At 35.0% G+C, this 15,262-nt stretch overlaps 1 protein-coding gene across 3 annotated transcripts; it reads right to left on the reverse strand.

Annotated features, from left to right (window-relative positions):
* Window positions 1–907: 907 nt before the first annotated feature.
* LOC132839351 (interferon-induced protein 44-like) lies at window positions 908–5,691 on the reverse strand. 3 transcript variants are annotated; one of them, XM_060860287.1, is made up of 8 exons: window positions 5,520–5,691; window positions 5,285–5,346; window positions 4,771–4,804; window positions 3,320–3,512; window positions 2,860–3,006; window positions 2,374–2,545; window positions 1,814–1,914; window positions 908–1,698 (listed from the first exon to the last, which is right to left on the reverse strand). In XM_060860287.1, the coding sequence occupies exons 2-8, from the start codon at window positions 5,328–5,330 to the stop codon at window positions 1,519–1,521; spliced, it is 873 nt and encodes a 290-aa protein (XP_060716270.1). In that variant the 5' UTR covers window positions 5,331–5,346; window positions 5,520–5,691; the 3' UTR covers window positions 908–1,518. The 3 variants fall into 3 exon arrangements, with proteins under 3 accessions (XP_060716270.1, XP_060716269.1, XP_060716271.1); XM_060860286.1 differs by having other exon boundaries at window positions 5,285–5,379; window positions 5,520–5,690; XM_060860288.1 differs by having other exon boundaries at window positions 5,285–5,331; window positions 5,520–5,584.
* Between the last annotated feature and the right edge of the window lie 9,571 nt (window positions 5,692–15,262).

Genomic DNA, 15,262 nt, shown 5'->3' on the forward strand with positions numbered 1-15,262 from the left:
TTTGAATTTATTTACTATTGTATTTTGGTTTATTTATGTCAGCAGGTTTTTATGTTTCTAATAAACCATGTGTGTTTTATCCTGCAATTGGGCTTTCACTGAACTTTGTACAGTGAGTGCTTTGCTAGTCATTCTGCTAGTGACCCAGTTTTGTTCCCCACCTCTGTCGGGTCAGGGCCAAAACACAATTATCAATTTCTCCTCAAACTAAATATAAGTAAAAAAGTTATATTAGCCCACCTAGGGCCCAGAAAAATATATTTTACAGCACATATAATGTATATCTTATCCATATCATTCCACACTAATTTCTAAAGCCTATTATAACTCAATGTGAACATGTGTATGTACTGTACAGAAAATATGGCTTTGATATCATAAAGAATAAATTAAGGAAGACATGAATAAATGTCCCTTAGTGTTAATTACAGTTATTTATTGTTTTATGTGTTCTACAGTTTTAGATTATTGTGCAAATAAAAAAAGGTAAATTATCTACAGTAAATAGGTAATCATGTCATAGATAGATATTATAGAGATTTCATAACTGAATTTAGCAGTTCTCCTGCAACTAACCCGTTCTTAATACATAATCAATTAAACATGATTCTATGTGAATAAATTCTGTGAGTTAAAAATGGATTTTTTAAGAAGTGAAACAAAATATACCACACCTTTATCCTCATTGGTTTGGTCACGATGTAAGAAAGGTACGTACAATGAGAATGCTGGAAGTGGCATGGCTGAAGTGAAACTCGTTCTCTTTGCACTTTATTACATTTTCCCATTGTCAGCAGGATGGAAAAGCAAATTTAAGGAACTTATCAGTGTTATGTGAGAACACCGTGTCATTCAGGCCCTATCATGGTGTCCATATTGAGGATGTAATACAATGCAAAATTCAAGAGACGAGTCAAGAAGCTTTTATTGTCACTTTAACCATATATAGCTGTTGCAGTACACAATTGAAAAGTTTGGACGGCTTTTTGCTGCAGTGTAAAACAATGAAGTGAAAGAGAGATGGAGGCCCTGTTTTTTAAAAGATGAAGCGAGAGTCTACTTGAATTTTACTCACAGCTCAGCACAAATTGCAACATTTAGACAGAACAACAGCAATTATCTGAATGAAGTTGCAGCTTAATCACTTAAAGAAATTTCATTGTAACACAAAATTGTAGCGATAAAAAGGCAGTATTGAGGCCATATTGTTAAATGAAAGCAAATGTTTAGTGATTAGTATGAAAATGACAACTATTCCTTCAACTTTTCTTACTCGTATATCAGCGATCTTTTTTAAAATTGTCTCTTACTGTAACTACATTTTCCTTAGTTTATACAGTAGGTAAGCGATGGTTCTCTAGACCTAATTTTTCTGAAGAACCCTGTAATGGGCACTTCTACTGGGCTCTGTCTACTATACTTTTAATATTAATACATTTTTATTATTACTGACTATTTTCTACACTAAGCTATAAATTCTTAAAGATTATTCAACATCTTACTTTATTTATATATCTCTCATGACTTTTCTTTTTTCATCTCTCGTTCCACATAATCATTGGCAAAATTTAGAATATCTCTCAGTGCCGTGAGGATGAGCACGTCAGTGTCTGGTTCCTGCATGATAGATTCAGGGTAGTTCTTCAAAGGGTAGATGGCGTTTAGTGAGACGCCAACATTATTACTGCACTCGGCTGCCTGAGGAAATAAAGATCAGCATGTGTTATATGTTGAAACACACACACGTATAAACACACACACACACACACACACACACACACACACACACACACACACACACACACACACACACCTTCTCTTTGATCTTCCTGCTGTAGTAGATTTTCTTTAAATCCTGGTTAACCAGCTCACACGCTTTATCCACTTGGGTCATGACAATAACTTGAGGGATTTCTACAAAATGAAAATTGAATTCTTTAACATTTAAATAATTATCAAGCTTGGTTTCTTGTGTTTCTGCTCTAGTTAAACCCTGAACACTCAAATATACATGGGTTACATGTGTTTCTAGCTTCTATGTAATTAAGACAACAATATTTGTAGATTTTATTTTGTAATTGCATTAATAAATGTGTGTAATCTTTGATAAGGTGAAGTTTCATATAAGGAGAATATTCTACAGGGGCAGGTTTCTCATTTGACAATTTAAAGTTTGTGATTTTTGTTCTACTTTGTTCTCATTCTGTCATGTTAATACTAATAATAAGCTCTCACATACTCTACACACCCAACTTGTTTAATGGAGGGTCTCAAAACAATTAAAAATTTATAACACGACCACAATAATAGGTTCAGGACAAAGCTTTAACAGGAAAAACAAGGAAAATCATTCAAATGAAACATTTATTTTACCAAGCAGGCTAGCATGAGCTCTAACACGCTTCATTTTTGCAAAGTTGTCATCTTCCATTCTTGAGACTGAGTCCGCAGGCAGAACACACACCAGACAGTGAACTTTATCACTCAAAGTTGGGTCCTTGTTGTATTTTGGGTCAACATTAGATATGGCTTTCACAGGATTAAACTACAACAAAAAGGTTAGTTATGAATTATGAAGATTTTGCATTTGATTAGCTTTATAAATTAATGAAGAATTTGATTATAACAATAAAGACAATTTAGTGTCTCACAATAAAATCCTAATTCTCACTGTAGTAATATGCGATTACTTTGTTTAGAGACAAGGTTAATGATCTGCTAGAAACACTATTAGTGAAATTAAACATAATATTAAACATATTAAAAATTTTAATTAAACATGATATTAACATTAGAAAAAAATACCATAAGAAATGGCATTGTTGCAGTAGCAAATGACCAGAATATAAATGTACTTACCGTGTACTCATCTAAAATATGTCCCTCTAAAGCATTGATGATGTCGTCACATTTGATTCCTCCTTCTAACGGTTCAATCCCCATGATGTCCACAATCTCTAGAGGATAATGCTCACCTCTGCCCTTCTTCAGCTTGTGAATGGTAAACTAAAGTCCATTTAGACATGTTAGATGTTGTCTTTAATTCTAATTAGGAGTGAGAATCTGCTGTAAATACTGATCAACATTAAACCAAATTCACTTTAGATTAAATTAACGGCGCTAATCAGAAGGAGTCGTCGCCAGAATTCTGGGTCTTTGAATATTCATAATATTCTTACAGTTAATCCAGTTAATGAGTTTTCAGGAATAAAGTAAACAAAATTCTAGTAATTAGAATTATTGGAAACGTAATTGAAGGTTATTATTTGAAACAGTATCTTGTGTATGTCTCTGTACATAGTAATTGGTTGCTGCTTACATTTTTTGTGAAGCTTGATCCTTGACGTGAGGAGTTTTCCAGAGCGCTCATGGCATTGCGGCCTAAAATGACTCTCTGGACCGAGTTGATGAAGGATGATTTCCCAGCACCAACCGGTCCATACAACATGATCCTCAGGACCTCACAGCTGGGTTTGAATTCATTCACATAATGCAGTAGTTCATCTTTTTCACTAGGAATCAGCAGAAAGAGTTTTATTAAGAGGAGACTACAGTCATTAAAAGTTGAAGTGAAATTCAACTAAGTAAAAGTAAACTAGAATTCAATAAATATTTAACAAATAAAACACCAGAGCTTGTGTTGTATTCTTTCTCTGCACACACTGAAATAATCAGTGACTTACCACCGTCTCTTGTTGGTTTTTTATTCACACACTTTGTTCTATTGCCCTCATGTCTCTAATTTCTCTCTTTATGTATTTGTATAGTGCTTTTAAAAATTCCCGTTGTCTCAAAGCAGCTTTACAAAAGTATAGAAACAGAAGAGAGAGAGAAAAAAGAAATACATATATATAATACTAATAATAATAATAAAGAAAAAACAAGAATAAAAATAAATGAACAAATTAATAGATACAATTAAAGTTTAAAATTAATGTAAAAATATTAATTTAAAATTTAAAACACTTTATATCTATCCCTATTCCTAATGAGCAATTCCTAATTGGTGATGTTGTTGCTGATGTTATAATTGATAAAATTCAATAAATTTCAACACGCTAAGATGTTATTTAATGCTGTGATGTTTAATGTGCTACCAAACATTTCACTGCAATGAATATTCTGTGTTTCTCTTTGTATTTGACACATGGAATTACTGTAGGTTCACTACATTGTCATTCAGTCACCAGCTTTTTCAAGTTTAAAACCAAAAATGCAGGTTGTGTTTCCTAAAGAACAGAAAGCAGAACTAAACTCCTGAGACATTTCTCACAGTGTAAAACCTGTCACTGAGGGTACTGACTTTCTTTATTTACTCTGCATTTAACTCACAAGACCATCTGGATGAGCTACTACAGAAATGATAAAATATGAGAATGAGAGCTTTAATGTAAACCTTTGACCTACTGTCTGAGCTGCTATTGTAGAAAATTAATCAATATTATAGAATTACATTTTCTGCTAGAAATGATTAATTATTACAGGAATACTTATTGTTTTTGTGTAACGGTGAAAGAAAACGGGTGTTGCACTAAATATTGCCTTAGTAATAACTAAACATTGTATTTAGCTATTTTTTTTTGTGCTAATTTTCTTTCTTATATGGAAACTTAAATATATATAAATACTACAGCAGTATATATTTATTTAGTTATATTTATTTTTATATTTATATCTATAGTCTGTATGTCTAAAACATAGACATATACACAGACGATGTGCTTCCCATATTTTAACACCACCAGTCACAACTAATTTATTAAGTCTTACCTCCAATCTGTTTCTCTCCAAGGCCTCGAGAGTTCTAAATGCAAGAACATAAATAAATGTCAGATTTAATCAAAAAGATTTAATTCTGAAAAGTTTTACCAAAAATAGAACTTTTTTAAATTTGTCAAATTTGTTTACATTTTAATTTGTTCAACAGCTGAGATCTTTTCTTTTCTCTTAAGACTTGTTAAATGAAATTAATTTAAATGAAAGTACGTGGAATTAAAATGAAAGATTTTAAATAGAACCCCACACTCACAGACTCACATGTGTGGGAATTTTAGTTTACATTATGTTTCAAAACCAAGATTGGAAATGATTCAAACACATATTTTACACAGGACTCTGCAGGTTATCACTCATCAATCAAGAAATAATAACAGGATCTAATTCATGTTTGGCATTTAAGTCTTCATACAGAGTAATAATAGCTTCATGGTGTGGATGGAGTACTTCATTGTTCTCTCAGATTAATTTTATTTTTAAAGTCACTTTTTACAAAAAAATAACTCACCTCTTGAGGGAGGAGGTCGAGTCGGAGTGGAATTACTGGATCCCATTCTGTGTTACACAATCCTGTCAGAATCCTTATGTTATAAACTGGACTGCCTAATAATAATAATAATAATAATAATAATAATAATAATAATAATAATAATAATAATATGCACTATAATATTTTGTGATAATGGAATAAAATCATCTGCATTGATATTAACATTGGACAAAAATAGAAAAGTCTCACTTACCTTTTAGTGTTGTGCTGAGATGCTGTGTGTGTTTACTGGCACCTACTTGGGAGGTGTTTAAATGGATCATATGGCACACACATGACTATATGTACCGTTTCACTTCCCGCATGATGAAACATCTCTTCTCCTGTTTGTTATTCGATTACAAATTAGGTCTGTCACGACAACTACTTTCTCTGAATGATATATTGTTCCAGAAATAATTAATTTCATTTAAAGATCACTTTTTGCCCCTGATGTAATCATAATATACAGTAATAGCATAATAATGCAGGTGCCCCCTTTCAAAGCACAAAAAAACCCCATAATCTTTCAGTTTGGGAAAATACTAGTGACACTAGATTTGTAAATCAACTGTACCCAAGAATGTCCGCATTGAATAAATACACACAAAACTGCTTTGTTTAAACAAACTTGGCTGTGGCAATATTTTAATCTATAGGATCTCAGAACAGTTCCAGTGTATATTTTTCACACTGTTTACTGTGTTTTCTCTGCACTTCTGTAATCAACATTTACAGTCTAGTAGTCTACATTTATTACCAAATACAGTGTCCTGCTGTTACGCCACCTCATGTTACAGCAGTAAATTGTAATGTCTACAGCAATACATTGTATTTTTTACAGGAGAATACAAGAGACTGATTTCATTCTGTATTTATAGATTGAATAACAGGTCATTAAGTAATAAAAAGATATTTATTGTTCAATAATCAATGATATTGAAAGCAACACTAAGATGAACTAATCCAGACAATGACGCACAGCCCTGACACTGAATCTTGTGCAGACGAGTCAAGTAACAAAGTACAAATACTTCGTTACTTTACTTAAGTAGAAATTTTGAGTATCTATACTTTAATGGAGTAATTATTTGTTAGAAGACTTTTTACTTCTACTCCTTATATTTTCACACGATTATCTGTACTTTCTACTCCTTACATTTTAAAAATAGCCTCGTTACTCCTATTTCATTCCAGCTTGTTTTCATTTCGGTTTGTCATCATTAAAAAAAACCTACAGTATCAAGATAAATCGCGCCATCCGGATAGAGTGAATTTGATTGTGGTTGGATGAGAAGTATAAACATATACCATTCTGACACCCTATTCGTTTGTACGTGACCCATCGCACCTGCACATGACACAGTTACCCCAATGCTGGACATAGCAGATGAAGCTAAGTACGAAGATGTCTGTGGCAGAGGCTCAAAAGTCAATGTCTCAACAACCAAGCACTAGCACCAGCGAGGAAGTTGGTAGCCAGGAAGACCAACTAACAACAACCCTTATACATCCCTGGCCATACCTGGAAGAATTTTTTTAAATGGTTGGATGGAAAAATAAGTCATTGCGCATGCGCTGTAAGCTATGCGCACCCAAATACCACGAGATAATGGCTTTCAAAAACTCACCGTCTAATTTGAAAAAGCATATTGAGCTAAGCTGAAATTGTTATTATCAGTCAATTATTAACAAATTTGAAATTCGACTTTAGCCAAACGTTATCTGAGCTTAAATTATTGCTATATTTGTAAGTTAATTGTGCAAAGCTATAGTTTTTGCTATTATCAGTCGATTATTGACAATATTGTAGTGACCTAATAATGATAAATTTGCAATGTTTGCTGTGGCAAACTTGGCTACATGCCAATGGTTTGCTTGCTACCAGAAGGCTATGATTCATCTTTGCAAACTAGTTTGGTGGCTCGGTGTGAGATTTGAAATTCAACTTTAACCAAATGTTATCTGAGCTTATATTGTTACTATATGTAATATTTGTAAGTTAATTGTTCACAGCTATAATCTACAGCTGGTTGATAAGTTATGTACTAAAGATAGTCATGATCCTGTCTGTGTATGAGAGTGCACACACGCCTGTACGGGGCCCTATGGGTCCTTGTAAAGAGCTAATAGGCCCAACTATTAGCCAAATGCTGTTTAAAATGATTTTACTGATAATTTTCAGCCCTGCCAGCAGCTGCTTGTGGTCCTAAAACAGCTTTAAAGGGATCGTTCACCCAAAAAGAAAAATTCTATCATCTTCATTCTATCATTTTCTCATCATGTTGTTTTAAATCTATATGAATTTCTTTATTCTGATGAACTTTTCCTCCTTGAAGAAGACCAGCCTTCTTGAAATGACCCAGCAGTTGGATGCGTACCTGAGGTGCCCATAAGACACAGTAGAGGTACTGAAGTCCTGCCCAGCCGTGTGCCAGCTATCACTTAAGCTTAATACGGCTCTCACAGCCTCAGCAGCCTGTGAAAGACTGTTTAGTGTTGCAGGGCTGATCTTCAGACCAAGAAGAACATGCATTGGCTCAAAGAACTTTGAGAACCAGCTGCTTTTGCGGCTGAACAAAGCCTATAGGTAACTCTTTGTTGCATGTTCTGTGCTTAAATTATGTTGATTACCCTGTTGATGTTTAAGTCCAATGTGTTTGTTTCAGTAAAGATTATTGATGACGTGCCTCTGAAGTTTGACTTTTTGCACCATTACAATACTGATAGCCAACTGGTCATATCTTCCGATCCATGAAACACGGCTCAGTCGTACACACATATGGTTCTTTAATGTATTTGTACTAAAATGTGTTCTTTTTTAATGGGCATATACAGTATGTGGCTGAAACAGGTAGCCTAGTGCATCCCAAATGTTTCAACATCATACTGTATTAATATAACATTATAGTCATAATGGCTTTTAGAAATGTTTTTTGAGGAGGTTTGGTAGTGCACAATAGGCCCCTGTGGCACAGCTCACAACATACCCCTGTAGCACAGTCTAAGCTTTTGTCCTTAATGGCATTTTTTCCTTGCATTACTTTTACTTTTATACTTTTAAAGTAGTTTTAAAAACCAGCACTTTTACACTTTTACTTGAGTAAAAAGCTTGAGTTGATACTTTAACTTCTACAGAAGTATTTTTAAACCCTAGTATCTTATATACTATACTTTTACATAATACCTTTGACACCACTGATCTTGTGTGATGAAGTATGATAATTAGAAGGAGGTCTGATGTGTTGCGCATGCAGCCAGTTTAACTGATTATCTAAACATGCATGTACATTTTTACTATTCAAGGTTGTAGTGAATCAGTGATCTCCAAGACACAAGTCAGCCTTCTTTCACTTTTCACTCACATGGGTGGTGTCACCTTTTGTATAAGATGAACAGTGAGAAGGTGGAGCAGGAGGAAGAGAACTGATGCTATAAAACTGTAAATACTGAAAGCTGAACTGAACAGAAGACCTGTGTAACCACACACCATTTGGCGAGTACTTCTGATATACTAACATCTGATTGGATTTATGAAACAGAATTTTTGTCAAAATTGATTTTCTTGAATGTAAAAAACTTGATTAATGTAAATATGAGCGTGTGTATTTTTCTGCATGATGAATGTGCTACTGGAAACTCTAAAGATAATGATTTTCAACCATTTGAATAATTGAAACTTATAGTGTAATGTAGAATTATATTCTATATCACTACAGTAGCTCAACAGAATTGTAAATGAGAGATAATTTATTGCTTCACACAAAGGTGGAGAACCATGGAGTGCAGTTCTGTTTAGATTTTCTTGAATAATCCATCATTTTAGTTTAATGACTTTTTGATTATTTTTACCAGGATTTTTAAACAGGGTTCATTTAACCAGTTTGATGAAATGGGAAGCAGAAACTCTACACCAGAAAATGAACCTTCACAACAAGGTAAGTTGAGTGCAGGTGTAAAACTTTCTTTAAAAGTTTATATATATATTTTTCACTATAGCAATAGTATGGCCATGTTTGTAATTAAAGCACAGTTTGACTGTTTGAGGCCAAATAAACATGATAAAACATAGGAAGTTAAAAGTATAAACCATTAAACTAGCATTAACATTTTATGTAAATTTGGCTTGTTGAGTTGTTCATAATATTTACTTGTAAAATAAAGACATGAAACAAAATAGAAATTGTGAATATCTACTGAGATGACGTTTGTAAATTAAGCCAAATTAAGTCGGAGCAGGAAAGGCCAGTTTCATAAACTCAGTTAATAATGCATTTCAAAACCGAATCACCTGTGGCGCTCTTGTAGCTTCAGTTGGAACGACTTTCACAAAAGAAGTATGTTGCAGTTTTTAGTCCATAACTTACAACTTGATATGTTAATTGAGATAATAAGGAGTCATAATTAAACCGGCACAATAAGGAATATTAGAACATACTACAGTACATCATTAACCACAGAAGGGTTGTTATAATGTCTTTGATGATAAAGATGCAGACATCACAGCCTCCTTCTTAGGTGTCAGACACTTGTGTCAATCACCAGTTGTACTGCCTCTAGAACATGTTCTTATGCAGAAATCATAAGAAAATTAAGTCGTTAACACAAAACACAAAAGAAAATATAATAATACGTGGCCTCTTAGGACTTCCGTGGGAGAGAAATATGTTTATGACCCAATCTATTTCCAGTGATCATCTCCGGTGATTACATATCCAATGTGTTTGATTAACTGAGGTACAACTGAATTAAATGTTTTATTCGGTAGATAACATGAAAAATTCAATATGTCGTTTTTTTATCTGTTCATTTCCCCTGTATATAACTTCTCAGCATAAGCTGTAATTAGCCACAGAAATGCTATCTGCATGTTTTGCATAAAATGGGAGAAATTATAAAGTTATACAAGCTTTAAATCTCCATGTGTACAATGCAATAAAGACTAATCAACTCGCAACAAATACTTATGTTTTTCATAGTAAAATGATTTATTATATGATCCAGATATGCCCGAAGTAATCGTCATGACAAGACCAGACAAACTGTGCCCACTGGTTAATAATGACATAAGGAAGATCTAAGACAATTACATAGCTAGATGTTCAGTGCCTTGCAAAAATATTTAACCCCTTGAGAGTTTCCACAGTTTATAGTTTATAGGGAGCTGTCAGAATCATGAGGGAGTCCAGACCCATGCAGGATAAAGCAACAGGGGCAACAAGCATTTATTAATGAACAACACAAAGGAAACACTAGGAATACAACTGAGTGACAGAAGAAATAGAAATAAAAGAAATCACAGAACACAAAGACATGGAAACAAGAAAAACGGAACCATGAGCATGAACTGGACACAAAAAACAGGTTTTGGGCCCTGATCATTCAGTACATTAAGATTAATAGGCATGACTCCTCATGGCAATATCATCAATCATTTGCTTAGATGCACAATGTCTGCTCATCTCCTGATCTGGCTAATCTTATCCTTACCAAGGTCTGCTAGAAGCTGTTTATGAGCCTGAGTCTCGCCAACTCATCTCCAGTTCCCCGTTCCCTCTCATATTCTACAAAAACAAACTCAAGTAATAACAATTTCTAGTCACAAACAACTACCAGTCACGCACACAGGAGGTCACACAAAAGCTCCTCAGTAAAAATTTCCACCACACAGGGAACAGAAGACAAAGACTCAGCAAAAGACAAGCACAACACAATAGTTATATATAGGGGAGGCAATGAGGATCGGGCGGGGCAAACACACGTGAAACACAAAATGTACTGTGATATAGATAAAGCCCTGCCAGATCGCCCCCTGGTGGTCTGTCAGGAAACTGCCCAAGCAGTCCATGACAGAAAGACTGTAACTGACATCCTAACATTTCATTTACAGAATGTCAAACTGATTATTTAATTCTTTTGCATAAATTTTTACCCAAGTGAATTATATGAGTAATTCTACTGTTAGAATTAACAATAGAATAGCTAGGAGTAGCTGGAACTGTATCACTGTATGACTACTGGAATGAAGGGAACAGAACACAGACCCAATTGTAGAGAATTAAATGGGTTTAATTTAAGGCAATGCGGAATGGACGGTGCAGGAAGGGAGTGAGATGGTGTTTGCTTGTCGAGTTTAGGATTTAAACTCTGGTTCTCGGTGTGAGAGTCGATTGCTCCATCAAGGATGGAGAAAGCAATCCTGTTTGGCCAAGAAAAAGAATTTAGCACCAAAAGGGAGAAGAGAAGAGCTGGCATTAAGAGAGTTGATGATGTTTTACCCCATGGCCACATGTTCAGGATAGGACTGCCATGATCCACCATGTTGACCCAGGTTTCGAGTGTTTTAGCAGTTTAGTGGAATGGAGAGATATTGAATGGAGTGAGATAAGGTGAATGAAGGTGAAGTCAGACTGAGAATTTCAGAAAGTGAAACAGGAACACTAACAGACTGGAAATAACCTTGCAGTTTTCTGTACATTGCTGTACATTTGTATTTGTTTCAGATGCAGGAGTTTAGTCATCGACTTGGGATTCCCATGAATCACATCTTTCCAGTGAAGAACTACCATGAGGAGATAGACACAGATGATGACATGGATCTTCTGATTCTCAAGGCACTTGATGTCACGGTTGAAGCGCCTACCTCGCCTCCCGAGCGCCAACACAGAGAACCGCCTCCTGAGTATTAATTGTTTCCGGACTGCATTTCCGATAATCCTCGCACCGGGACTGATTACACCACCACCTGTTCCCCATTTCCCACACCTATATAAGCTGAACATGACCTTGACCCCGGTGCAAAGTCTCGATCTGCTACTGCGATCATTCTGAGCGTTTTCCTGTTTTGTCTCTAGTTCCGGTTTTGTGATTCTGTTTCTGTCGTCCTGCTTATTGATTGTTTGCCGCCTGCCCTGACCTTCTGCCTGTTATTACGGACTACGTACTTTGCTGCACCTGCCATGTTGTGTTTGCCATCATTGACCTTTGCCTGTTGTTTACAAGTTTGTTCAATAAAAGCTGCAAATGCCTCAGCCTTACAACACTTCATTACACTTGATCAGATTGTGCACGTCACTGCTGATGCAATGAAGAAAACATCCTCTAACCCCATTGACAAACCAGAGTAAAATATCAGATCTTAATACATCAGTGACATATTACTTCAAATGATTTATAAACTATTTAAAATATACTCTAGCGCTTTGCTGCTGCTGTGATCTAAACTCCCTCCTCCAACCCCGACTCCACCATGCCGGAACCTGTGTTCGTTGTACCAGTTTACGTAATAAATCTCCACATATTTTTTTCTCTCTCTCTCCCCCCCTCTCTCTAATTATTTAATTATTTATTTATCCATTCATTCATTTATTACTTTCCAAAAATGTGTAAGCGAGCATATCTAATACTATGCATTACTAGTGGTTCTGTTATACGGGGGGTCTATTCAATTTTCTAGTTGCTGCTCTCCCCGCCCTGTCCACGTATGCGCACGGACGGGCGCGTGGATTCTTGTCCAGAACAGAACCATACCGCCAACACTAACTGTATGCATATCACCTAATAAATTCTCTTTGGACAAAGTGGTCCTGACAGAACTGAAATTCTCTTAACTTAACTAAACTTAATTGCTACAATTTTTGTTTTCTTTACATTAATTTTGCTTAATTTTCTTCATCGCTTTTCTCTTCACTTGTTTTTGCCTTTTTTGTCACTCTTTCCTCACTAACATATGCCGGTCGGCATATCAGATGCGTGTAGTCGCACAAGTTCAAATTTTTAACGGATCCAATGCTCAAAACGGATCCGAAAATTACGGATCCGCAGATGGTCGGCACCTCAGGCAGCGCCTTTGCGACTCTCCATAGGAAATGAATGACTTCCTGTTTATCGGCCATCGTTTGTCATGTGCAGTGGAAAGGGCGGCAGCGGCTCGGATGCTCGGATCTCGAAAATTTGCTCGTATATCAAGACAAAAATTTGGTCGAATCACAGCTCGTATCTCAGAAAATTTGTATGTCAAAGCACTCGTATCTTGAGGCATCACTGTATATGGTATATTTTAATAGAGTAAAATACTGTATACAGTGTAGTGTATAAACAGTAGGCTGTAGGTACTAAGGCCTTTATATTAATACAAGAGCAGCACTAAACCATTATGCAGTAAAAAAGTAGCTGAGAAAGCAGCAAACACAGTATTCCTGGAAAACACGTGACTAATGTGAAGAGATTGATAACTATATTTTAAGAGGTGGATGCTAAAGTCCAAGGAAGTAAAGCTTTCACTTTCAACTTAATCTACACTGAACAGAAATATAAACGCAACACTTGTTTTTGCCACCATTTTTCATGAGCTGAATTTAAAGATCTAAGACTTTTCTATGTACGCAAAAGGCCTATTTCTCTCATATATTGTTCACAAATCTGTCTAAATCTGTGTTAGTGAGCACTTCTCCTTTGCCGAGATAATCTATCCACCTCACAGGTGTCATATCAAGATGCTGATTAGACAGCATGATTATTGCACAGGTGTGCTTTAGCCTGGTCACAATAAAAGGCCACTCTAAAATGTACAGTTTTACTGTATTGGGTGGTCGGTTTGAAGTTTGTGGTGTTTTAAACACCCAGTTATATCCTAGACACCCAGTCAGTTATAGCAGGCATAAGGCACAGAGTCTGGGAAAGTGCTCTTTTATTAAAGGTCAAAAATTTAGTGCAACTTAGTGAAAGAAAAAGAGCAGCAGCAGTGCTGGACTTCCTTGTGGTGATGCCCGTGGTGCTTATGTCTGCTGCCGGTGTCTCTTCAGAACCATGTAGTACAATGACACTGAACAGAAAATGTGGGACTTCAAGCTTAATTACCCAAATGTTCGGTTTGTCAGGATTTTTTGTCTCTGGAGCAGGAGTATCTAAAGTCCAGCTTTATAAACTCAATCAATAACATTGTGATGCTCTTACTAATTCAGTCAGTTTTAGTTTCACAAAAACTGTAAATATTTTAAAATTGTAGTAAACTAAGACTTCTGATTATTTCTTCTTCTTTCTTTTTTTTTGCTGCATTGTGACATGAAATTTAAATATGTTAAAATGGGGGGGGGGGGGGTGTTATAATTACTATTATTTTCAAATACAGAAATGTTATATTAAACAATGAACACACTTTGAACAAAATAACACCAGCAACAAAAACAGTAGGAAATACAATACAATGGGGAATATTATAACATTTGATCTTATGTACATCTGAACTTTTTTACAGTACAAAACCTATTACATTGAAGGGAAAGGTGGATCTTATTCACCTTCAGTGATATCATGAGAATTTGATGCAAGTTCAGTGGAAAATTACAGACTGATAAAATACTTTGTGTGCTACATTTTCCACAAAATGCACAAGTAAATGATTATGTTCTTTTTTGAGTTGCCATTATAAATCCATAACATATCAATAATTAGCTTTGCATATTTCTTAAGCAGAGAAACGTAGTGTTGGAGACATAATTATCACTTTGACTTAACAATATGTGATCAACATTATTGTTCATTATTCACTGTCTTCTCCTATAAACATGTAAAAGGTTTAAAGAAGAACTTTGCTGGTTTGCTTACATAATACATTAAGTTCATTCTAGTTAAGTTAAATTTATTCACTAAAAAAAAGATAAACAAATCCAGATTTTAAGATAAGGAATTTCTTCATTTCTTCTAAGATAAGGAAAATCTTTTCTTCATTTTCATAGTTATCGTATGCTTAAAAATCATCTTCACGTTTATTTTTACTGAGTTTTTTTAAGATTTAACATCTGAGATCTGAATATAAATGTTGTAGAATTATTAATAATTCCTTTATTCTATTAAATCCTGTTCATTACTAAACTCTGAATACAGCCCCCAGTGCAACATGCAGTAGTGACTATTACTATTTTATGCCTCCAGATATGCCTCAAGTAATCATCATGA

The sequence above is a fragment of the Tachysurus vachellii genome, chromosome 24, assembly GCF_030014155.1.
Source record: "Tachysurus vachellii isolate PV-2020 chromosome 24, HZAU_Pvac_v1, whole genome shotgun sequence".
NCBI lineage: Eukaryota > Metazoa > Chordata > Actinopteri > Siluriformes > Bagridae > Tachysurus > Tachysurus vachellii.

Coding starts and splice junctions, on each gene's coding strand:
- LOC132839351 (XM_060860287.1), bottom strand. CDS start 5,330: ATGGGATCCAGTAATTCCACTCCGACTCGACCTCCTCCCTCAAGAG. Junction 3,513..4,770: donor TGGAGAGAAACAGATTGGAG/GTAAGACTTAAT, acceptor GCTGATTCCTAG/TGAAAAAGATGAACTACTGC. Junction 1,915..2,373: donor AGCTCATGCTAGCCTGCTTG/GTAAAATAAATG, acceptor TTCATTTTGTAG/AAATCCCTCAAGTTATTGTC.